Raw genomic sequence first — 26620 nt, 5'->3', positions numbered from 1 at the left:
ACAACATCCTCTGGAAAGTTCCACAGGTTGACTGTGCATTGTATGAAGAAATACTTCCTTTTGTTCATTTTAAACTTGCTGCCTATTAATTACATTTGGCAACCCCTAGTTTTTGTGTTATAAGAAGGAGTAAATAACACTTCCTTATTTACTTTCTCCACATCAGTCATGATTTTATAGACCTCTATCATATCCCCTTAGTCATCTCTTTTCCAAGCTGAAAAGTCCCAGTCTTATTAATCTCTCCTCATATGAAGCTTTTCCATACCCCTAATCATTTTAGTTGCCTTTTTATGTACTTTTTCCAATTCCAATATATCTTTTTTGAGATGGGGCGATCAGATCTGCACACGGTATTCAAGATGTGGGTATATGTGGATTTATAAAGAGGCAATTTTCTGTCTCATTATCTATCCCTTTCCTAATGATTCCCAACATTGTTAGCTTTTTTTGACTGCCACTGCACACTGAGTGGATGTTTTCAGAGAAGTATCCACAATGACTTCATGATCTTTTCTTGAGTGGTAACAGCTAATTTAGATCCCATCATTTTATATGTATAGTGGGGATTATGTTTTCCCATGTGCATTACTTTGCATTTATCAGCACTGAATTTCATCAGCCATTTTGTTGCCATCACCCAGTTTTGTGAGATCTCTTTGTAACTCTTCACAGTCTGCTTTGGACTTAACTATCTTGAGTAGTTTTGTATCATCTACAAATTTTGCCACCTCACTGTTCAGCATATTCATAAATGATCTGGAAAAAGGGGTGAACAGTACTGGTCCCAGTACAGACCACTGGGGGACACCACTATTAACCTCTCTCCATTCTGAAAACTGATTATTTATTCCAGCCCTTTGTTTCCTTTCTTTTAACCAGTTACTGATCTTATCCCATGACCTTTTTGTGTACGAGCATTTGGTGAGGAACTTTGTCAAAGGCTTTCTGAAAATCTAAGTACACTATATCTATTGGATCACCCATGTCCACATGCTTGTTGACCCCCTCACAGAATTCTAGTAGATTGGGGAGTAATGATTTCCCTTTACAAAAACCCCATGCTGATTCTTCCCCAACAATGTGTTCATCTATGTGTCCGATAATTCTGGTCTTTACTATAGTTTCAACCAATTTGTCTAGTACTGAAATTAGGCTTACCAGCCTGTAATTACCAGGATCGCCTCTAGAGCCTTTTTTAAAAATTGGCATCACATTAGCTATCCTCCAGTCATCTGGTACAGAAGCTGATTTAAATGATAGGTTACATTCCACAGTTAGTGGTTCCACAATTTCACATTTGAGTTCCTTCAGAACTCTTGGATGGATACCAAGAGTATGGTATCCTAACATCTGGTCCTGGTGACTTATTACTGTTTAAATGTATCAGTTTGTTCTAAAACCCTCTCTAACAACACCTCTTTCTGGGACAGTTACTCAGATCTGTCACCTAAAAAGAATGGCTGAGGTTTGGGAAATCTCCCTCACATCCTCAGCTGTGAAGATGCAAATAATTCATTTAGTTTCTCTGCAATAGTCTTATCTTCCTTGAGTGCTCCTTTAGCACCTCAATTGTCCAGTTGCCCCACTTGTTTTTTAGCAGGCTTCCTGCTTCTGATGTACTTAAACATTTTTTTGCTGTTACTTTTTGAGTCTTTGGCTAGCTGTTCGTCAAATTTTTTTTTTACCTTTCTAATTATATTACTTCACTTGCCAGAGCTTTATGCTTCTTTCTATTTTCCTCAATAGGATTTAACTTCCACTTTTTAAAGGATGCCTTTTTGCCTCTAACTGCTTTTTTTACTTTGTTGTTTAGCCACAGTGGTACTTTTTTGGTCCTGTTACTATGTTTTAATTTGGGGTATATATTTAAATTGAGCCTCTATTATGGTATCTCCATGCAGCTTTCAGGGATTTCACTTTTGGCACTGTACCTTTTAATTTCTGTTTAACTAACTTCTTCATTTTTCTGTAGTTCCTCTTTCTGAAATTAAATGCTACTGTGGTGGGCTGCTTGGTGTCCCCCCAAACACCCCACAGGGATGTTAAGTTTTATTATGTTATGGTCACCACTACCAAGCCGTTCAGCTACATTCACTTCTTGGACTAGATCCTGTACTCCGCTTAGGACTAAATCAAGAATTTCCTCTCCTCTTGTGGGTTCTAGGACTAGCTGCTCCAAAAAGCACTCATCTAAGGCGTCAAGAAACTTTATCTCTGCATCCCGTCCTGAGGAGACATATACCCAGTCAATATAGGGAAAGTTGAAATCACCTATTATTATTATTAGGAGGTTTGGTTTTTTTTAAATAGCCTCTTTAATCTCCCTAAGCCTTTCACAGTCACTATCACCATCCTGGTCAGGTGGGTCAGTAGTATATCCATACTGCTATATTCTTATTATTCAAGCATGGAATTACTATCTATAGAGATTCTATGGCACAGTTTGGCTCACTTAAGATTTTTATTTCATTTGACTCTATGCTTTCTTTCACATATAGTGCCACACCCTCCACAGTACGACCTATTCTGTCTTTCCAATATATTTTGTATCCTGGTATTACTGAGTCCCTCTGATTATCCTCATTCTACCAAGTTTCTGTGTTGCTGGTTATATCAATATTCTCATTTAATACAAGACACTCAAGTTCACCCATCTTAGTATTTAGACTTCTAGCATTTGTATATAAGCACTTTACAAATGTTTAAAAAGCATTTCAAAAAATTGTCACTTTTTAGCTGTCTGCCATTATGTGATGTAATTGAATGGGACTCTTTCATTTGACTGCTTCTCATCAAATCCTACTCATATTTTATCCTCTTCCATCCTCTCTTCCTTATACTGGGATATACAGAATCTTCATTAATAGATCCTCCCCTAAAGGATGTCTCTGTCTGAACCATGTACTCCTCTGCACCTGTTGACTTTTCCCCAGCCCTTAGTTTAAAAACTTCTCTACAACCTTTTTAATTTTACATGCCAACCATCCAGTTCCATTTTGGTTTAGGTGGCGCCCATCCTTCCTTTACAGGCTCCCCCTTTCCCAAAAGGTTCCCTAGTTCCTAATAAATCTAAATGCCTCTTCCCTACACACCATTGTCTCATCCACACATTGAGACTCCGCAGTTCTGCCTGTCTAAGTATCCCTGCACATGGAACTGGAAGCATTTCAGAGAATGCTACCATGGAGGTCCTGGACTTCAATCTCTTACCTAGCAGCCTAAATTTGGCCTCCAGGACCTCTCTCCTATCCTTCCCTATGTCATTGGTACCTACATGTACCATGACCATCTTCTCCCTAGCACTACACATAAGTATGTCAAGATGTCTCGAGAGATTTGCAACCTTCACACCCAGCAGGCAAGTCACCATGCGGTTCTCCCAGTCATCACAAACCCAGCTGTCTATGTTTCTAATGATCGAGTCCCCCACTACTATTACCTGTCTTTTCCTAATAACGGAGTTCCCTCCCCTGGAGAGGTATCCTCAGTGCAAGAGGATACCATGATATTATCTGGAAGGAGGGTCCCAACTATGGGATCATTTCCCTTTGCTCCAGTTTAATATTCTCCTTCCCTTAGACTTTCATCCTCCTCAACAGAACAGAGGCTGTCAGACCCGGCGTGGGACTGTTTTACTGTGTCCCAGGAAGTCTCATCTATTTGCCTCTCTGTCCCCCTTAGCTCCTCCAGTTCAGCCATCCTGGTCTCCAAAGCCTGTATGCAGTCTCCGAGGGCCAGGAGCTCCTTGCACCAAATGCACACATATGCCACCCGCCCACATGTTGCATTCAGTGCAATAAACTGGATAGCCCCCACGCTGTTGCTGGACTTCTGCCTGCATTCTTTGTTTACTCCTGCAGCTTTAATTGTTTTTGTTTTTTTATCGGGGGTGGGGGTGCAGGCTGTCATCTTTGGGCTACAGAATGTTAATGAAGTGTAGCTACCTCTCCCCCCCCCCACTCCTCCTCCGAACTCCCTCGCAAAACTTCCCTGTTCGCAAGCTCCTCTGGTTGCTTAGGAGTGGGCTTTTTAAACCCTGGGTTTCCTTGAGTAGCTCTATCCCCTGATTAAGGGTTGATGGGTGCTAAAGGGCTTGGGGATCAAAACCTCGTTAAGAAGCTCTCAGACTTGCCTAGCAGGCCACTAGAATCAGCACATGGACCCCTAAACAAACAGACCATACGATATACTTCAGTCAAGCAGCACGTACCTGAATTACCACTGGAAACCATTACAGTTGTCAAACAGGCGCAACATATTCCCTGCATCTAACACTGAAAAGCAGGTGGCAGAATTTTGCAACAGCTTTCACTAGTTCTGAGTGGCTTTTAAGTGTAGCCATACCTAGAACACATTGCAGTAATCCAGTCTGGAAGGTAAAGACAAGGATTAACATGGCAAGGTCCAGTTCTGGGGGGTGGGAGGGAGCCTGAAGTACTTAGCATCATATATATGTTAAAAATACTTTGCCCCCTGTAGTTCTTTAAGTAAATGGGGTATGAGTATCCCCAAATTCTGAATCTCTTGGACAAAGGGGCACATTCCTTCAATAAATGAGAACAGAACCATCCCTGCTGTCTCTTCTCTTCTGGAACTTCCTCCCAAAGAACTAGCATCCTCTGTATTTTCTGAGCTAAATAAGGATAATAGTTTACAAAATGCTGCTGCTATGTTTTTAATAATTCACAGGCAAATGATGGAAGACCTAGTCTCAAATATAGATTTTAAACATTGACCGGAATTTGTGCCCTGAGGTTTGTTTACGTAACTTCAGTATAACAAATTCAAATAATAAGATTGTTGAGAGAAAGTGTGAGCATATGGGGGGAGAAGGAAGAGAGAGATGGGGAGGGAAATCATTACCTCCTGCTCTGAAGACTTTCTCCTTTATCCTCAGCTATCCTAATTCCAGTATGTGCAGAACAGGACTAATATCAAACCCATCCTCAGCCACTGCCATTTGCTTTCCCCTTCATTCAGGGCCCAATTCAAAATCATATAACCCTTTTTTGGTCTTGCTCCAACATAGCTCATGAAGCTTCTTTCATGTGTAGGCTTTCCTTTGATGCATGACTCAAGCACCTTAATTTATCCTTATCCCTGTGAGGTAGGGAAATTATTATTTTTTAAAAGGGGGAACAGTGGCACAAAGAGATTAAGTAATCTGCCCAAGGTCTGTCTGTGGAAGACCTGGGAACAGAGCTATGATCTCCTCTTTCAATCCAGTTCCCTAAACATAAGACTATTGTATCTGTTAGAGACTACTTGTCTAGTCTTCTATCCCTGTACATAATCTTGACACTGATAGTGCAAGGACCATTTTGTCAGAAGCTCCAATGAACCTGGAAATGCTTTTCTTTAGCTCTATTTTATCAGCTCCACCTCTTAATTTTAGCTCTCTGAAATCATCTTTCCTTTCCTACCCTTATCTTCCAAACACTTACACACATGCTTAACTTGAAGTCAGAAGGGACTGACAGGTTTAATGTTAACCAGAAGCAAAGATCTTTACACTGTCAGGGACTTAATTTTTCTCTCCCTGCACTGTTTTTCTCAAACTATCATGCAACTCTGCAAAATGTGTCTGGTCAGAGGCAGGTTATTATATAACATAGGGGTTCAATATGCAATTTCTTAAGTTACGTATAGAAAATAAATTCTATTGCATCATTTTAACACTGAAAAGCATTTAGAGGAATACATTTGGTTATAACTACTGTATATTGTATCTATACCATTACACAGGTTTATTATGAATACAAAAGGTTGTATTGTATCATTTAAATCTGTCTGCCAAGTGTTGGGAAAATATAGTTGATTCTATGTGAACACTTACTAAACAGACATAGCTAGCACATGCTGTGATCAAGGCTGAATTCCAAACTTTATTGCCAGTTCTCACAATTTTATTCCAAGTCTAGCAACATTTTAAATTTTTCTTTAAGATCTAGTCTTAGAGAATGAGAATCTCAGCAGTCATTAAAAAAATAGGTTTGTAGTCTTCATAGTTGCGGAGAAAAGCTTGAAAACGTAAAGCGCATACACCCAAAGGGCTCAGAAACCAGATGTAGAAGAAAAATAAAGAGAAAACAAAAAGTATTTAAAATAATTTCTCATGATTTTCACTATAACCTTATGATTATCTGGGAACTGACTCATGATTTCTTAGTGCTTGGAGGTGGCAATACAGTCCAACTTTCATGACTACCTCTTCTTTGTCTTGTACCTTTTTAAAATTTCTTCTGAGCTGACATTTTCCATGCTTGGTCTCAGGCCAAAGGTGATGTTTGGATGCAAAGTTTGTATAGGACTGTTAATCAAGTAACAGTGTTGGTTATTCTACAAACATGATTATACAAAATAATCTTCTATTGTAGCATTTACGTTTACAGAGCTCGCGAGGGGAGTGAAGGGGATTTATCATGCAACTGCTGCAAACAGAGTGTATTGTAAAAACAACATTACTGTATATATAAAATAAAGCTGTGGTTCCTTGTGTGCATATTTGTGGCTCAGCAATGTCTGGCGGGAAGGGTGAGAGATTAAGTGTTTAGCAGTCCTGAAGCTCTCAGTGCAGGTGGAGTGGGCAGTAAGGAAATGGGGCTCTTCATACCCGTGGTGGAGTTGCTGGTGAGGGAAGGTCTGCTTGCTGTGTGTGTGTCTCGCTGCAAGAGTGTGGGAGAGAGGTACTCTCAGTGCAAGCGTGCAAGGGCCGAAGGAAAGGCGAGGAAGGTCTCCCAATGTGCCTGCTGCTCACAGGTGCAAAAGCTGGAGCTTCCCCAGGCCCCAAGCTGGCTGCATTGGGATGCAAATAAGGCGGAGCGCGTGCTCCTGGGGGGGGGGGGGGGGTGGATGCGGGGGAGGGATTGTTTATGGAACCTCCGCCGGGAGCCACGCGCCGGGCGTACGAAGCTGCCAAGCGAATTCCCCATTGGGTGGGAGGAGGCTGCGGAGCAAGGGGGGGGGGCGGCTGTTGTGTGTGTGGCGCGCGGCGCGTCGCGTGCTGCTCCCGGGGGCTCGCGAGCGGCGGCAGCAGCAGCAGCGTGTGTTGATAAGGGGCAGCGCGGGGAGGAACCTGCTGCAGAGGCGCTTTGACAGCACGCAAGGGAGCAGGGCTGGAGAGAAGGGGCGGGGGTGGGTTACTGGAGACGCAGCGGCCGGGGTTGGGACTGAGCGAGGCAGCGCCCGGCTCCACGCGCTGGGCACGCTCCCACCGTTGGCAGTTAAGGGGGGGAAGGGGGAATATTTTGCAGCGTTTTTTCCTCCCCCAAAACCTGTTTTTTGCAAGTTTCTTTTTTTCCTTGCAAACTTTCCCCCACTTGCAGCCCCGCCTCGGTCACCTGCCCCCCGGAGGCTGAGGCAGGGTAGATGCCCCAAGATGAACGGCGGGCCAATAGCAGCTGCCATGCAACAGCCACCCCCTCTTTGCACAAGTTTTCCCGTGCACGGATGCGGCGCCGGCTCCTTGGGGATGAAATTCCAGCCTATGCCAGGCGCAGCCTCCTCCTCGATGCAGCAGCAGCAGCTGCTGGTGGCCGCTAAGGGCGGCGCTGGCCCGGCTCAGAACCCCAGCTCCTCCTCCGCGGCGCGCTGCAAAGGCTCCAAGCGGCGCTCCGGTTCGCCCGAGCTGCTGCGCTGCAAGAGGCGCTTGGCTTTCCCGGGGCTGGCCGGGCAGCCGCAGCCGGCGGGGGGAGCAGCGGCCGTGGCCCGGCGCAACGAGCGCGAGAGGAACCGGGTGAAGCTGGTGAACCTGGGCTTCCAGACCTTGCGCCAGCACGTGCCCAACGGCGCCGCCAGCAAGAAGATGAGCAAAGTGGAGACGCTGCGCTCGGCCGTGGAGTACATCCGAGCCCTGCAGCAGCTGCTGGACGAGCACGACGCCGTCAGCGCCGCCTTCCACGACGGCCTCCTGCAGCCCTCGCGGGCCGCCCCCGGCGGCTGCTCTTACTCGTCCGCCTCGCCCTCCTTCGCCTCTTCCTCCTCCGGCGGCCGGGAGGGCAGCTCCGTGCCGGGATCGCCGCACTCGGCTTATTCCTCGGATGAGAGCGGCTACGAGGGGGCGCTGAGCCCCGAGGAGCGCGAGCTGCTGGACTTCACTAGCTGGATCGGGAGCTACTGACCTCCGCGTCCCGTCCCCTCCCCGCAGGTAAAGTGGCCGGTGTGTGTCCTGCCGTGCAACTCCCCCCGCTATCGATGCTTTGCATTGCAATAGGTGCCGTGGAGCTGCAAAGAGCAAATGCTTGTTGCGATGCCCACATGCCCTACGCGGTTGCACGAGTCGGTTGCACTGCACTAGTCAGTTGCACCCTGGCAGAATTGATGCAAGGATTAATGGTTGCATGCCCCCCCCCAAGTCATCGCCTTTGAGCCATCTCGTTACAACTACGACAGGGGAAATGTTTGAGTCAAGTTTAAGCAAATGCTGTCCTATTGAGTTCGACTGCATAAAACTCTTCCCAAACTTTTAGGGCCCAGGTTAGTCTCAACCGGAAATAGTTGCAACCTCCTCTCACCCCGCACCCCCTTTCGGCAGGGTTCATCAGGGAGAGGAATGATGGTTCCGTTTGACTTTGTTCTGATCCAATTTTGAAATAAATAAAATGGGAATAAAAATGAAGATGCTGGCAAGTGGGGAGGAGGGTTCCCAGACCAAATCAAATGGGTTCAAAAAAAATCCTATAAGGAGAATGCCTGAATAAGACATCTGGTTTTGAAGAGAATTAAAAGCTTTCAGATTTGGGTGGCAAAAATCCAAAATAAACGAGGAAACTAAATTTATAGCAGTGATTTTTCTAAGGGAAGGGTGGCGTGGACAGGTTACATGAGCATGTTCTTGCATTTTATAAAGACAATAAATCACTGGCACATAGCTTTGTGGAAGAGATTTAAACTGCACTGACATTGATTAGTGTAGAAATGTGGCCAGGGAGGAAGCTGTGCCCCTCTCCTAGGAGTTGGGCAGAGTCTGTTAGTCACATGCTGCAGTGCTAATGGCCCTTTTCTCTTTTTCTTTGTAGCAGCCTTCAAAGCAGAGATGTGCAGGACCTCAGTACCTCATTGTCCTTGATGCCTGTTATGATGCAGCAGAAGAGGAAAACAGACTCTTCTTACTACAACATGTTTTCTACCTTCAAGGAGCCCTATTGTTAAGGTCTTTAAGGGACTGGGCTTTGGAACCTACCTACCAGGGTTCCTGCTTGGAACAAAAGACTCTGGCTCTTGATTTCTTTTGAAAGTGCAATTATGTAAATAGGTTATAGGGACCAATCTCTAACTGCTGTTGTACAGGAGTTTATGGTGCCCTCCCAGGCTTTAATTGCCAATGAAATGGTTTGGTATACTCATGATAAACTGAAATCTACCAGGCTTCCAACTTTTAATACATATGTACTTTTTTATTTGGGAGGGGTGAAAAATTAACCCTTGATGCTTCCTTTTTCTGAAGGGGGAGGGAATTTTTGTAATGTCAAAGATTCTATTTTTTATGTAACTTGAACTGCCTATGGGAACACTATCAATATGAAGACTTATTTTTGTACAAGAAACTTTAGAAGCGGGAAAAGGGAGGAGGAGTTGTCTTAGTAAATCCAATCCCCTGGTTCCTTAACACTGCCAGCTAGAATGTTTTAAGAACTTATAAAATTTAGATAATTTTTCCAACACTTTACTAAAGGACTATAAAAAAAATTGTTAAATGTGTTGTCTAAGTCGTATCTGGTGTGAAGGTTCTCTTATCTGAAAACTGAAGTTTATTGTTTTGAAGGCATTTTGTATGCACTTGTAAGGGTTTCTTAGTTGTACATATGCAGTTTTTAAAGAGTATTTTATGTAAATTGACTTTATAAATAAAATCTATTTATAAATGGCTTCTGTAGTTACAGGATGCACATTCCAACCCTGTCTACTTATATTTCCCATTTTGCATGAGGAGAAGAACAATCGTGTAAGAACACTTGTATAGCAGCAAATCATATAGGGCCAGATTGTGTATGGAGAAGGGGAATGGGGGTAAAGCAAGCAAGCAGCTTGTCCACTATTTTGCCCACAGTGTGGGCAAGACACATTCAGAGTCCTTGTGTTCAGCTGAGTGTAAGAATGTTGCATGTTACTAGCACTGTTAGGAGAACTTGCTACCCAAAAACACATGGAAAGGATGTGAGATTATGAAGGGGAGGCATGCACCACCCTCTTAAGAAGTGAGGCAATGGGTGTTTTCCCTGGGAGGCCACCTCTCTGCCCAAGAAGAATTGGTGCAGCTCTACCCAGCCTTTGGTGTGAGGTTGGCCTAACATAATACAGCTCTAGGTTATTACTAGAGATTGGTTGGCTGAGCTCTTGATTTGTCTGGGCCTTGCAACTCTGTGGTTAGATGCTGATATCCTTATTCAAGTTGATTAGTACCTTTGAAGTCCGTGTGACTGCTCAAGGTGTGTAAGGATATCAGAATATAGCCTAGTGTTAACTGAAGTTGTGTAAAAGGATGAGTATACCATTTAACTAATCCTCTTATGAAGAGGTAATAAAAACACCATAATTTAAGCATTTCAAATGAGTAAGTATCACGGGTTCTTAAAGCTCATTTAAGAAGTTTATTACTTCTGGGTGTAAGCTGAAGGCATGTTTCAGTGAAAGCATGCTACAGCTCTTTCAGCTATTGGGAAAGATTACGATGAAGCAGAGTAATGACAAAATAAGAAGCAAAGGAGAATATGAATGAGAAAATGAAGGCCCTTATTTTCCAACAATAGGGGTAGCTAGTTTAATTCAGTGAACTGTAGCAAAATAGAACAGGATATGCTGAGTGAACACAGAACAAACTACAGAAATTCAAACTAACCTACTTTCCAAGGGCCCTGGGTATAGATTCTTCTTGCTCCATAGGAGTAAGTAGTGCATACATCTTGCGATTCAAGGGAAAAAAAACCCCCACAAGGATACAATTCCACCTCTCCCCTATTTTATTCCAAAGTAGTAACTATACTTTGTATTGTACAGCGCATCATCCAAGAGTTTGTGTGCTTTGAGCCTCAGTCCTAATAGGTGAAAGCACAGTGAGGTTAAGGGTTAGACTTCCAGAAGTCTCAAGCACCCACAACTCCCTTTGAAGTCAACAGCTAAGGGTACTTTAGCATCTTTTATAAACAAAAAAACAATGTAAAATTTTTAAAAGTGTTTTAGTCTCTTAGGAGCCTAAATCCCATGGAAAGACAGACAATGGGACATATCCTTAAAGCACTCTTGAAAACTTTACCCTGTGACTTGTCAGCAGCACACCAGTAGTAGAACTGAGACTAGAGAGCTCTGCCTGCCACTCCAATACTCTACCTAGACCTGGGGGATTGTGAAAAGGGATTTGGGGCAATGGATTTACAACTTCCATCCCTTTTCCTCCCTTTCATTTAAAAATAATTGTGTTTCTAACTCTTACAGTTACATCAGAAATGTGAGCCAAGCATATCTGATGCAGGGATGCCTGCAAATGGCATGAAATAATAAGATGACAGGTTTTGGGGGAATCACAGACACCCTGCCCTCTTCATATTATTTAAATGGAAAGTGAGTCCTAACTAGATCCTGGCAGGGATCCCAGCATGGAAAAGGCTGAGAACAACTAGTCTAGACAACTTTAATACTGTTTAAAGAAGGAAAATAATCCTGCAGCCATAAGTGATAATATCAAAAAGCTATATTTGAGTTAATTTAGTATTAAGTCACTTATTTGCTTCTGGAACACTAGATCACCTAGATATCGCTGCAGCTGTATCAACTAACAACACTAACATTTATTAAATGTAAATGATGAGATGCTAAAATGACGACATATTTAAGCAGTCTATAGGTGTTCAATTGCATGGATTATGAATGGACCCTATGATCAGTCTTCCATGCAACTTTAGGCCAATCTGTCAATATTTCAATAACTACTAAGTTGAAAAAGCAATTTTCTGGGTAAGCGATGATTGAACCTACTCAAGAACCATCCTATGTTATTTTCCAGATGATCCAACAGAATCACCTTGAAGATAATATTGAACATACATGAAAAGCAGAAGGAAGAGCCAGAATTTGAAGTGAGAAGGGTTCCTCTATGTTTGGCTACTATAAAGAAGTTTCAGAGAAAGATACTTGGACAAATTAAGTAGTTTTAAGTCTTTCTATTGATGAGGAAAAAGATATATTGAAGCTGGTTTACGGAAAGATTTAGGGAGTTGAGAAAAGAGTCCTCTTCCAAGCCTCAGAATCTGTGAATTATTAGAAGAGAATCTAGTTTACTTCCCAACACAGCAAGCTGAGAAAACAGATTCAGAAGAAAGAGCTGATACTGATTTTGAAAGAATTACGGATAGTACAAAGATTTTAAATAATTTTTATTTATAAGCTTTTTTGGGGGAAAAAAGATGGAAAGAATGTACCAAATTAAAAAAAAACCAAAAAAACAAACCAATAAAAAATTAAGCCACTTCCAAGTCTTCTTCCTGCCAGCTCTTTTAATCTCACATACGACCGAAAAGCACTTTTTTGTTTAAATGCATGACCAATACAGGAAATATTATAAAAGCACCAAAGTACTAAGATGACATCACTCAATCTATCTTTATACTGACTCAGGGCATGTAAAAGTCCCATACATTGTACCTGCCCTCTTTTTAGGTAGGCATGGGTGAAAAGACAGGGGTCATAAGTTAATGATGCATAGGAGAAGGAACAAAATATCTTCACTGTTCTCTGATGGTTCCAGAAGGGGCAAGAGGACAGTGCACGGGATTTATATGTAAACTGGGCAGTGGGAGCTACATACAGCTGCACTTGAGTCAATATTTCAGTCTCTGCTTGCAGCAACTGCTGACAACTAAAAAATTTTTGGAACTCTGCCTGTCCAGTGTGTTCTAGACCTTAAAGATCACCACAAGCTCTGAAAGTTCTGTGTGTTAAGTGAAAGGAGCCAGAGTGGGAAAACGGGAGACCCAAATCCTTTATCTACAGAAGTAGCATGGCAAAGACAGCAGCAGAATAAAAAATCTCCCACCCTCATCAGTCTGGAGGTGCCCTCTCTAGTGGTAATCCGGTCTCCTTGTTAGTTCAATATTTGGCTTTTCTCTTGAGACTGCCATCAAGTGTACTGGTTAGTGTCAACTGTGGGATGCTTTTGTGCTTACTTGTTTCAAATGTTTTAGTGATCACAATTCTATTTACAATGGACAAGAATGACCCAGACAGCACTCAGATGGAAAGAACTTTTGGTCACTACGGATCTGGGTTAGCTTAGAACTGGAGATGTAGAGATGAGACTAGATATCCCCATCAGCAAACCCATGAGCCTTCCAACCTCTTCTGTTCTGCAAGACTGTAAGCTTTTTGGGGTGGGACAATCTTTTTGTTATGCATTTGTACAACATCTAGCACGGCGGGGTCCTGGTCCATGACTAGGCTCCTATACAAATAACTGATAATTCTTTGCAATCCAATTGCTCAGAATCTCAATCTTCTGTCCCAGTACTTGATTCTTTTGATTGGAGCTTCTGTGAATTTTGAAATGCAAGGTCCTAAAACTAGATACCTAAATAACCACCATGAGCATCCTCAATTCTCATGGATTATAATGGGAATTATAGGTGTTGTGTCTTTCTGATAAGGAGGTGACTTTTATTTCAGTTTCTAAATAGGAATGGAGATGCCAGACATCAGGTAACCCAGTGCTCACAGCTCTAACCAAGGGAATACAGTACCAGTGAATTTCTAGACAATCAGATTCAAGCACGAGAATTGAACAGAGGAATCCAGATAAATTTAGGCCTAGTCTACACATACAAATAAAGTATTGCTTCAACTATACTGGTACAATTAAAAGTCGTACAACAGTAGTAGTCTAGACTCAGTTTTACCAGTATAGCTTATTCCTGTACAGGAAGGGGAATAAACTATACTAGTATAAGGCACCTTTGTACCAATACATCTGTGTCCACATTAAGGGTTGTCCTGGTATAACTACATTTGTAAAAACTATTCACATCCTTAACCAACAAAGTTACACCAGTTCAAAAACTGTGTTTAGACCAGGCCTTAGCAATTGGGAATGGGATATCAAAACATTCAGTTTTATGTTCTGCTGGTCTGTCCTCAGTGTCAGTTATACAGTAGTAGCTTTTACAGAAATGTCTTCTACTCCCTCCCCACCCCTCACATTACATCAAAGTTGTTCAAAGTTCCCATTCCCTCCCACAGCATTTCACGTCAGACATTTTTAATGAAGCAGAAACATATTGCAAGACCGTGTCAGACCCAGCTCATGCTTCCTGGACTGAAAACATCTATTTTTCACCCATATTCTTTTCCTTTGGCATTTTTGAGTTGCTCAGCATGAGGCTTTGTTCTTGTTCCCCAAAGCAAATTAATCCTAGTAAATGTTACAAATACCTTCACAACACACTGTACTTCATTGTAATTCTGGAGCTCTGCTACAACACATCACAGACAACTTGCTGTCAGGCTCCATTGCCTCCCTCCTTCCAAAAAGCCTTTTAGAGGAGAAAAAAAAATCTATAAATACTACATCTATGTTCAGTCAAAAGTAATAACTTTGTAAGCAAAGGATATATAGGCTAGTCCAAAGATCTAACATCTAAAGAACATTTCAAACAATCAGTTGGTTTCACCCCACAACAGGTAGACACAAAGTGCAATCCTCTGCAGAGCAGCAGATTTTTAGAGTAGAACAGGAGCCCAAGATTCTGGCAACAGCTTTTAGTAGAGAGCTTTCCTAGAAAAACATTGGGAAAATAGTCCAGAAAGGTTCCAAAATAGAAGGGATTCATAATACTCCTCATGTCCTGATCAGACTGCAAAGTAGTAAATATTTGACTTACAAATGAGTCTGTTGCAGAGTGACTAATTGCTGGTTTCAATTTACTGATGACTTCCATTTATATAACAACTCATAAAGACCTCCTTACAGACCAGGCACAGCTCAGGAAGTAGCAACACAAGATCCAACACACCATCTTGCCTGGACCTCTCTACTCCAGCCTATAAAAAATGGCCACCAGGAGATTAATGGTCTGTCTGCTGAGGACTTTCAGTTAAGGTGGTGGCTTCTGGGACATGGACACCAGTATGCTATGAACAGACCTGAGGTTATTATTTCTTTTTACATACTCTGTTGAATAGTTGGATAACAATTTTCATTCACTACTTATCTGGGCTGGATTTAAGTCAGGAGCCTAGAACTATATTTGGTTACCAGTCCTCTGAGCCATCCACTCCCTTGAATTGTCAAAATGAAATAAAATTGGATTTGATTTTGAGCACTCTGCCAGGGGTTTTGTTGGTATCAGCAGAGACTGGGGATTTTTTTTCTTCCTAGCAACATTCTAGCTCTGGTACTAAAGGAAATTTTAGTAGTGGGTATGTTAATCATACATAGAGACATTGAACCAAACTACTTACATCAGAAATGAGTCTGACCACAAACCATGACCTCTATGGGAAAAATGATTCCTAACAGGATAGTTCACAACAACATAGAGACAAAGAAATTAACTAGCTGAAAAATCCACCAAGGAAGTTCCTGGAGACACTGTATGCCTATGGCTCATTTTAGGCTGCCTATATTATCTACAGCACAGCTGTGGATAAAGACTTTCCTGCAGGATATGCTGAGACTGCATTCAGCAGAGCCTTAGCTCACTTAAGTTTGAATATTTCACTGGGAATTTTTATTGCTTTTTAGGAAACTGCTACTACCTCTTTAATTGGGTTTAAGGATCTGGGCTATTTATGCTCCCCTAGCCCCAAATGACCAGCAGTCCTTTTTATATATATAAACTGGTTTAAAGAATTTCTTCCAACTTACTTGTAATAGGGGGTCCATCTAGGAAAAGGTTCAAATCCTACTTGAGAGAAAATGCTGAGAGCTTCGTCATAGCAACAATACAAGCAGCAGTACTTCTTCCCTTAGGCAGAGGGAGGTGGTCTGCTTTACCCCTCTATTATGCCTGACCAGAGGCAGCACTACAAGGAAAGCATCTGTGTCCCACCCTTAGCTAACATAAGGGCTATAGGAAAGGATCACCAAAGGTTAGTATATCTGTCTCAGTCTATAAGGATGTTGGGTGTAGATTTTTCTCTGGTCTTGGGAAGTTAGAGCAACTCACCAGACAATGTTGTACCTGCTGTGCTTTGTTAATCCTGTAGATATGTATCTTCATGAATAAAATGTACTCCACCTTTACTCAAGAGCTGTTTGATCATCTCCTGTCTCTATTCCCACTTTTCTTCCACCTGGGGCCTCCATATTGTCTCAGAATAAATAAACATAGCTGTTCCTGAAGTGAAGCAATTGGTGGGACCTAGTACAGCTGCAGCAGGAAAAAGGGATATTCAAGGAAATCACAACCAGCTGATGGGTAACAGCAGAATCATGGAAGTGAGGCGGACATTTTAAATCCTATTTTATGAAAGAAAAAAGCACAAAAGGAAGATGACTTTTAATTTGTAACTGGGATGAAGAAGATTGGGAATTTGAGTTAGAGGGGAGGAATCACATTAACTGACTTGCCTAAAATCACCTAGCCAGCGTCCAATAGAGCTGAGATTGAAGCCAGGTCTCTCAGTCCTCGTGTAGTGCTGGATGCACAAGGCCATAGCTACTGCTACAACACCTCATCAGGTCCTGTCCTGCAGCCTGATCCATGCTGCTGACCCCTTAATGCTTCAGTGGGCCCATAAAGGCCCATTCATACGGATCTGATTGCAAGATCGGGGTTTATAAATGTATATTTAAAAGCATATCCCTACCTGTGTGACCAATAACTTGCAGTGTTAAAGAGAACAAATTAAGTGTTCTAATGTATTTCTCTGTATGGATATGTTTTGTTTACCTTTTGCATTTCACTCAGCTTGGATAGTCAAATGAAATGGGTCATTTTCACTTTGATTTGTAACCAATTTCTCTTTCTAGTTTTCATGATGTCACCTATTGTTATTGCATTTGTGTTACAAATACTCCCTTGCAGTGTTGAGGTATCAAAAAAAAAAGTTTTAAATTGAAATTAAAAAAATCATGAAAAGTTTTCTAATTGGAGATGATCAAAAATTTTAAATGTTGAAAGTTTGATGAAATTTTAATTTAGGAATCTCAAATTTGGAAAAAAGTGACTTAAGTTTTCTTATTAGCGTGCAGGATGAAATATTTGGAATTTTGACAAAATTTGAAAAAAGCCTGTTAAGATCATTTCAAAAAGAAATCTGTTTTATTCCTCCTCCCCCACCTACACACACCACGTGCCCTTTTCTCCTGAATGATTCTATTTTAAATGGTTTTTGTAAAATAGTGTTAAACACACCTACATTTTGGGATTAAGTTACACGAGAGTCTGTTGCTGTAGGAAGTGTCAGCTCCAGCAGGCACCAAAAGAGAAGTTTAGGAGCCACCAAAGTAGACACTGAAGGAGCATTCAGCAAGGAAGAAGGAGGAGAAGCAGGAGTGCAGAAAGTCACTGGAGCAAGAACAGGGATGGAAGTGGAGGAATAAATGGTCAACAGTGTCAAAGGCTGTGAACCAGAAGGATAGGAATAGAGATGTGCTTCTTTGATTTAGCTAGGAGGATGTCCCAAGTGACCTCAATCAGTGCTGTTTCAGTAGTTTGGAACAGGGAAGGCAGAAACCAGGGGAACAGGTAGAAAGTCCTAAGCCCTAATCCTCCAATCACTTACACACTTGCTTAAGTAGGTATGTATTTGAAGGATTGGATCACAGGCAGCAGGAGTAGACAGCACATATGTGTCCAAAGTTCTGAAAGAAGAGAGACTCTGGTTCTCATGATGCAAGAACAACTTTCCAAAACACTGTCTGTGATTTAAGTATAGAAAAGCAGTGACCTTCTGTGCATTTACCTCAACATTCGTGCATCCTCATTTCTTTCTCTTCCTGGTTCTCTTTTCCCTCAGAGACTAAGCTACAGCTATTTAAAAGCTATAAATATAATACTTCTCCAATCATAGGACACAGTCAATTGTACTTTCTTTTTAACATTGGCCTTCTGTAGATACAAACCTGCAGTATGTAGGGTTATTATAGCTCCCAGGTGAGCTTTTCCTTTAAAGTCACTGCCACTTCATAGGTAAAATGTTAGCATTCCTATAATACAAAACAATATTGGCTTTTTTTTTAAAGAAATTAATTTGGCTAAAGAATGTTGTATAATCACTTTTTAAAAGAGATGACATCTTCTGAAAGGGGTTTCACTTTGGTGCGCCCACAGACACACACACACACTCACAGAAAAACTTCCCTAAAGATTTTTTTGAAGGACTTAAATTCCCTTTGGCAAAATGATTTATGACAGAAGCAGGCGTTGTCTATAGATTAACAACATACACCAAAGAAGTATTTGTAGATACAGCCTCTCCTGCTCAGTCCCACACAACGCATTAAATGTAAAAATTCCATTTAGTCCATTAGCTGCTCTCTCCTGTCATGGTCCTATTGATTTCAATGGAATTGTTTACATGCTTAATGTGAAGTTGTTGGTCTCAGAATGTGTTGGTCTCAGGATATTAGTGAGACAAGGTGATCTTTTATTGGACCAACTTCTGTTGGTGAGAACTTGTCTCTTGCACCAACAGAAAAAGCTGGTCCAATAAAATATATTACTTCATCCACTTTGTCTCTCTATGCTTAAAGTGAGGCATGTGATTCAGTATCTAGCTGAATCAGGCCATGGATCCTCCCTGGGAAGTTGGGTTGGATGCTGCAGAGGGTTTCAATGCATCTTTTTCCGGGGAAGATGCTGTTTTGTGCCATTGGAAAGCATACACCATTATATGGTGATGTGCCTTATCAATACCTGAAATCAAAAATAATTTAAATTATGTGAAGGATCCTCTCCCCTTTAATTTTTCATCTGAATACAGTGCTCAGTTCTGCACCATTCAAGTTAGGGGGAGCTTTTCTACTAACTTGAATGGGAGCAGGATTGAGTCTTCAGAGCTCAAGAAGAATGCCTGACTGTCAGTCTTAGAGTCTGAAGACTTGTATTTATCCAATAGGCTGTGGCAGTACATGCTTCCCCATATTGTCTTGGAAGAACCTCTTCTAGGGCAGGTCACTTCCCATCTTTCTAAAGAAAACACTCCAGATTAATGGTCCCAAACATTTTACACTGATTTACTGCAGTGTGTTGGACCATTACAGTAGAATGCTGGAATATTTTATGCCCACTCAATCCTTGGTCTCATTACAGAGCCAGCTAGCAAGGATGCTAATTGGTGCCTACGGTGGTGGTGGTTTTTGAGATGTGGATGCCCATTTGCTGGGAATTGGACTGAGACCACAAAATTCATTTCACATATATACACTGCCGTAAAGCCATTGAGGGTACACAGCTTGAAGTCACTACTGATTGGGGTTGAACATAGTGATCTGTTGGTGAAAAAAATGTCTGGGCCAAGTTCAGATCTGGTGTAAGCTGAATTTGGCTCCATCTGTTGTAATGAAAAAATGCTAGTGAACATTGCTAGTGAGGTGTGTCTTGGATCTAAAGACAATTACAGACCTTGATAAAGCCAATGGATATGCAAAGCACTCTTTCAGGTTCAACAGAAGAGGCAATTAAATCCCAGTATGCCATAAGACCAGCCTGGCAGCTTATCACCTGAGGCACTTGACCACAGGGCAGGTCAGACGCTGTGTAGAGACTGAGGGGTTTCCTTGATCGTGAAGGCCAGAGGCCGGATATCAGTTGCAGGCTGTGTGTGCTGGCTGAGAAAGCCAAGAGAAGGCATTGTGAGAGTGACCCTGAGAGGAAGCCGAAGAACAGGACTTCTTAGGGTAGGTCTACATGGCAATGAGACACTTGCAGCTGGCCCCTGCCAACTGACTTGGGCTTGTGGGGTTTGGGCTGCAGGGCTGTTTAATTGCAGTGTAGATGTTCTGGCTCAGGTGGAAGCCTGAACTCTGGGACTCTCCTACCACACAGGGTGCTAAATCCGGGCTCCAGCCTGAGCCTGGATGCCTACACTACAATTAAACAGCCTTGCAACCTGAGTCAACTGGTACGGGCCAGCTGCAGGTTTTTTACTGCAGTGGAGACGTATCCTGAGGTTCAGAGGTCTCTGGAATGGCGGAGTTGGGGATTTCTCAGCAAAGACGCTGGCTGCTGTTTGCTTCTACTGCGCTTAGGGAAAAGCAGGTCACTAGGTATATTCTTTGTAAGTAAACAGGATTCCACCAAAGAATATACCTGACTCGTATAGCTGATTTCCCATTCTAGGGAAACTACTTTGCAAGACCCTGAATTTTGGCTAACTGTTCAGGCCAAAGAGGCAACGTGATCTATAATTACCTGTTTCCTGAGCCACTCCCTTTCTAGGCAACATGAAGGTTGTATCACTGCAAACAGTTACAAGCCAGGCGTTTTGAAATTACAGCCTGACACAAGCCTTTCATTCTCTCATTTTTGCCTATTTCATGTGAGTGGTTCTAGTTTAATAAGAACACTACAAACTGAGACTGATGTTTCAGCTTTAACACTAATATTTCCCTGAACGTCTCCATCTTAGATTTGCATCACAACCATCATGTCAGTTTTAAATTAATGCATTATGAATTGGGCTAGTGGAACTTTATGGAGGTTATTTCTGTACTAGAGCCAGTTGACTTATTCACTGAGAATGAGCTACCCAGTGAATTTGTCCTTATTTTTTCTATTTGTAAATCAGTCAAAGTCAGAACCTGATTTTCTTCAAATGGATTTGTTATTTGTAAGGATTCGCTGAGTATCCAGCCTGTGAGTTGCCCACACAAACTGTTCACTTATCACTATTCATGATGTGATTGCTCTTCTAAGATACAAGGGCACAGGAACTGCAGCGTATGGGAAGAGTGCTCAGTGAAGCTTGTGGAGGAAGGGACAGGGTTACACAAATGGCCTTAAGGCATCTTTATGCTTCTCTGATCTTTGGCCAGTCTGTGCTGAGACTAGTCCCCTCGGACAATTTATAGCAGCTGAAACTCCTGAAAGGCAATTCCAGCAGTCAGGGATTTCTGGGGTATAGAAATATGCTGACCATACCCACTTTTCCCCAGCCTCTGTTGACAGCCAGGTGGAGGGGGTAGCGTAATAGCCACTACAACAACTCCATGCCACTTGAGAATCTCTTTATGCTAGGGTGATGCTCCAAGAGACAGACAGACACAAAGCTGCCCCAGTGCTACCGAGAATCTAGCCCATAATATTGTTTCTGCTCTCTGGGTGAAAGATCGAAACTTTTCAAACAAGTGAATAACAAATAATGAATACTCAATTTTCCCCACCAAACCTCTTCTTGGCATGTGATCAAGATGTTTATATGAGGACTAGCTCTTCTCCAAAAGTGTGCAAAAGAAAATCTGTTCATAATCAGTTCAGAATGGGCATGAGCCTGTTTGAAATGAACAGCAGGTTAGAATGAAATGTGCTTGTGGTTTAGTGGATAGGGCAATGAACAAAATGAACAAAGAGTCAAGGAACCTGCATTCTCTCCCTGGCTTTGCCATCGACCTACTATAGCATCGCCAATCCTGAGTGTTGAAAAATAATGACTCAGGCCTTGAAAATTATAGAATTGGTTTAAAATGATCAGATTTTCCATAAGTAATAAGTTGGGGGTTTCTTTCCTTTAACTTCTGGATTTTGATTCACCAGGGTTCACGTTCAGTCTTAGTCCTTAACAAAGAGGGCTGGAAATGTATCTTTTTAAAAAAAAATGAAAGTTGACAATGTTCCATAGTTTCTCATATCCAAGAGCTGGCAACACTGTGACATGGGGTGAGTCACTTCATCTGCATTTTCCTTCCCATCCTTTTGTCTGATGTATTTAGACTGTGGGCTCACGGGGGCACGGACTATCTCTTCCTATGAGTTTGTGGAAGACCTAGAGCACTGGTGTCAGCTCTCAGTTGGATTCTTTAGGTACACTCTAATATGCATGATATTTGGAAGCATTCTTCTGCAGTATTTGGCCAGTGCAGTGGTTATACAGCATGTGGGCTATACCAAGGTCTAAAATAAACTGGAAGACGCTATGGAAACAAGAAGCATAAAATCTAAAGTCTCACCTGCAAGGTGTTGAGACACTTGGCTCCCTCTGACTTTGATCAGTGTGGGATGGGGGCTCTAACAGCTTGCTACTCCTCCAGATTGCACATGCGCTCAGTACCAAGACGGATGAAAAGTGATAATTTAGCCACATGAAGGCTCGCACGATGCAGGCTAAGAGCTTTTTCTTTCCAATTCGTATTTTCATACGGTTTGATGTACAACAGAATACAAATAAAATCTTGCAAACTAGCCATTACACAGCCCCACCACAGATGATAGACAAATGCACTGATGGGCTAGAATAACTAAGTTTCATTCAAATTCTCCATGAATATCTCATTGTATCAAATAAAATACTTTGCAAGGTCCCTGGAATGGCAGTTCACATAACAGCAATACACATATCATTTCTCTGTTGTTAGTAAACACTTGTGTTTTTAACCTGCCAATTGCATTTTTACATGACACACACATTCCTTTTTTTCCAACAGACACTTGTGGCCTGATCCAGAGCTTTGACGATTCTTATTGTCATTGACTTAAGTGGCCTTTGGATCAGACCCATTGCCTGGAAAACAGTTTGTCCTATTGCTTTTGTCCCCTACGTGTATCTTTCCCTCTTGACTGGCAGCAGGTCAGATGCTCATGCTTCCATGAGGACCCCGTTTTCCTTTCTGTCTCTCTACCCTCTTTCTGCCCCCATTTGCATGCACAACACCTGCCTCCATTCCTGGCTTCCCTTATAAATAGCCTGACAGGTCTCATATAATATTATACATATATATTATATATCTATTTTTACAACCGTGGATCCTTTATAGGGATATATTTAAAAATACTAACAACCAGACAAGAGCTGTTGGTTTTCTGCGCCCAAAAGAAAAGCCCTTGTGATCACAGTGAAGTCCCAGGCCTTTTCTGAAGGGTTCTACAATAGCAGCCATGGCTCATAGGAACAGAGGGGGTCTCTTTTATTAGCTCCCTGCCTGTGAGATCTCATTTTTTGTCACTGATGCCTTCCATCTCCTCCTCCCCCACACCTTTAAATTTATTTCACGTCGTATATCACCCTTCGCCCCCAAATCATCCCCCGTTCTTTCTTTCTTTCACAAATCAAGAGAGAGAGGGGAAGGGAAGGGAAAAAAAGAGGGTTGGGGGAGAAAAGAAAGTGAGAGAGAAAAAGCAGGGGCAGAGAGGAGAGACTCTTTAGAGGGGGAGGAGAATTTAAAAGGGTTCAGAGCAAGCTGAGGAACAATAGAAGCGGGTCAGCATACTCATTGTGCCTGGCTCTTATCCATCTAAATAAAGGGAAAATCCTGACTTGTGTCCCAGCTGGGAGAGGTTTTGTTGTGTTTTGTTTTTTGTTGTCATTCCCTCCCCCCCCCCCCCCGTTCCCTCTTCCTTCTCTTCCCCCCCCCCTTCTCTTTTTCAAAATGGATCAAAGTGCCCCCCCCCCTTCACTCCCCTACCCTTTCTTTCAGCTCCCCTTCCCCCTTCAGGGTAGCACAATGCAGCCTTTTGTGGAAGCTATTGTTGTGGCCTTTTGCACCTCATTATCCTCATTGTGGGTTCCCCATTATTCCGCCCCGCCTCTGGTAAATAAACTCTATAGAAGAAGGCAGGGAGAATGGGAAGGGGAGGGGAGAGGCGGGGGTGCTGGGAGGAGAAGGGTGGGGGATTTGCCTTTTTTTGCCCCCACCTGTCATTTAGGCAAACAGCAATAGAAAGAGACGAACAAATACACATGGGAAGGGAGGAGAGGGAGGGAAGTACAGGGAGAACCAGTCGAGGACATAATAACAAAGCTCTGTGTGTGTGTGTTTGCAAACATGCCCTGCGCTGTTGCTACCTGCAGTCTCAGTGACAGGCAATGGAGCACTTTCCAATGGCCCTAGGGCAGCCATTTCCCAACCTTTTCCTGGCAGGGGGTCAGGACCAATTTGGGAACCATAATAAATTCAAAGCACTCACCACAGAACATAACTGTTCTACATCTCAATTTAGGCACATTAGCCTGGATTTGCAACAGATCCCATTCAGGCACCTCAATAAGTAGCCGTCTAGCCAGATTTTCAGATGTACTCAGAACTTGCAGGTCCCAGTGGGAACAGTGGGAGATGTGGGCTGCTGACGTATTTTGCAAATCTGGCCCCAAAACATAGCCCATGTTTGCTTATTGTATATGTTGGCAGAAGCTTTCTCCTTGGGGTGACAATCAGGTAGGTGCAAAACCAATCCTTGGGAACTAGGTTGTCACGAACACTTATGGACCACGACTAGAGTCTCCTACAGCCTAGAGTAGCAAAGCATTCAGCAGCTGTTTGAGCAGGTGATTGCAGCCTGGGTAGACATTTACAGGGCTGCCTACAGCAGCAAGACACCTGGAATTGTCCCTATCTTGTTTCCTTTAATGTCTATTTGTCTCTTTCCATTTTCTCTCTCTCCATTCACTGATTCCCTCTAATTCCTCTCTCTCTCTCTCTCTCTCTCTCTTTTCTTGGTCTCTATTTACTTCTTTTGCAGATCCCTGTCATCTGCTGTAGAGCCATGGGACATATTCCTGCCTCACAGTGCTTTGCCCCTGGCAGCTGCTGCTCCTGCTATAAGAAAAATGACAATGGATCCTCGTTCATTTCTTATACAGTAGATGCTGTGGGAGAGGTGTTCCGTGGAGACACAGCACTTCTTTACTACAAACAGCCCCTGCAGAAGAGTTTTCGTTGCCTCAGGTGAACTGAGAAACATGCTGCCTTCCAGCACTCTGCAGTTACTCAGGCAATAAACAGTCACTAAATGCTCTGCTGCCCTAGGCAACTACCTATCCATAGGCGACTGCTGCCAGATGCCTGCAGATATCCATTTGGACGGTGGGTAGGCCAGCTGAAATACCAAGATCAATTACACAGCTTTAAATACAGTAACAGCACTGATCTACTTTGGAATTGCCCTCACTAGCTGTGTTATTTTCACTCCAAAAAGGGTCTGAACTTCAGTCATGAATGACACAATCCCTATGTATAGTTTTAAAAAAGCATTTTTGGGATCCTTAGAGATGAAAGGTATTATTTAAATATAATATTATGTATATTGGGGTACAGAGACACATGACTGTCTTCTTATTTCAGTGACATCATTAACCTGACAATTTATAAAACTGAATTCATATCTAAAAGCTAGGGCTATACATAAAATGAATGTTACAATGTCAAGACCTCTCCGAGACCTCACTGGCTCTTCTTCAGGGTACTTAAAAAAATCTCCAAAATCGCCAACAGAAGAATAGTTTCTTATATGCATTTTGTGCTGTTTTTTTCTTAATGACACATAAACAAGCACATCGGTCCAGTTCTTTAACTAGTGTACGTTGGCATACCTCCAATACAACTCTTCTGCTTTACGTTAACTGAAGAGCTGGACCAGTTTTTTTCTTCAGGAGATACATCTGTCCATTATTATTTGTATAGCAAATGTTCCTTGCCTCATGGCATTTATAATCCCATTTTGGGTGCCCAAGGGACACAGAATCAGAACCAAATTTAGGCCACTTATAATCAAAATTAAATTTAGATTCACAAAATTCCCTCCTTTCAGACAATACTGGTTACACAATAACCCTGGCTCTCTTTTGAAGAGGCGTGAAAGAGCAGGAGTTTGAAATACCTTGTTGGTTCACGTTTCCATATAAATGCTGATTTTATCTTTCCTGTACACAAAGTAAACACAAAACTCTTTTAAAATAATGTTACAGGTGAAACATGCATCCCTAATGGCAAAACAATCCTTAGTTAAAGCTGATTCCATGGCCAAGAACTGTGCCTTACTCCTTTATACACAGTGGCTGCCCTGCTCATGTAACCCTGATTCCTCTCAACCCTATTGATTCAGTTTGACATACAGGTATCAAAAGGCAGGAATCATATCCAGAAGGTACAAAGAAAGGAGTGCTAAAAAGATTACTTCTTTATAATGCAGTCTGATCTGGTCAAGTCAGGTTACAGTCTCAGAGGGATTTACTTGATTCTTGTACCAAGCATGTGTAAAAACTAGTTTCAAAGCATGTAAAAGACCCTGTGTTGGATCCTGATCTAGAAAAGTGCTGGTGCTCCCTCCCCTTCCATTGGCTTCCATGGGAATAGAGGGCACTCAGTATTTTTCAGGAAGCACTCAGTACCTTACAAGATCAGGTTGTTTGATTACACCAATGAGGGTTGGATCCAAAGCCCACTGAAGTCAATGGGAGTCTCCTTTCAGGATCAGGACTCAACACAGGGTCTTTTACATGCTTTGAGACTAATTTATACACCTGCTTGGTGTAAGAATCAGGTAAATCCTTCTTTGACTGGAACCTGTTTTGACCAGATCAGACTGCCTTATAAAGATGTCATTTTTTCCTAATAATGGATGTCACAGCAGCTTCCTCTTAAAAGGATAAAGTGCTTGGCAAAAGAATGGCTTGTTGCCATAGTCCGTTTACTTCAGGAATTGCCATGAAATAATCGCCATCACAAACGGCCCTCACAGATTGAATGGGCATGGAG

The 26620-nt window shown here is 42.3% G+C and overlaps 1 protein-coding gene across 2 annotated transcripts; it reads left to right on the top strand.

The window, feature by feature from the left end:
- Positions 1-7136: 7136 nt before the first annotated feature.
- On the top strand, positions 7137-9869 carry ASCL2 (achaete-scute family bHLH transcription factor 2). Of its 2 annotated transcripts, none has more exons than XM_067540602.1 (2): positions 7137-8149; positions 9024-9869. In XM_067540602.1, exon 1 carries the CDS (start codon positions 7382-7384, stop codon positions 8120-8122), a length of 741 nt encoding a protein of 246 aa, XP_067396703.1. In that variant the 5' UTR covers positions 7137-7381; the 3' UTR covers positions 8123-8149; positions 9024-9869. The 2 variants fall into 2 exon arrangements, with proteins under 2 accessions (XP_067396703.1, XP_067396702.1); XM_067540601.1 differs by having other exon boundaries at positions 9021-9869.
- The last annotated feature ends 16751 nt before the right edge of the window (positions 9870-26620 follow it).

This window comes from Emydura macquarii, unplaced genomic scaffold, assembly GCF_026122565.2.
Source record: "Emydura macquarii macquarii isolate MOO-44397 ecotype Brisbane River unplaced genomic scaffold, CSIRO-AGI_Emac_v2 contig_587, whole genome shotgun sequence".
Lineage (NCBI taxonomy): Eukaryota > Metazoa > Chordata > Testudines > Chelidae > Emydura > Emydura macquarii.
The sequence above is the reverse complement of the archived record's forward strand: the minus strand, read 5'-3'. Positions and strand labels throughout refer to the sequence as shown.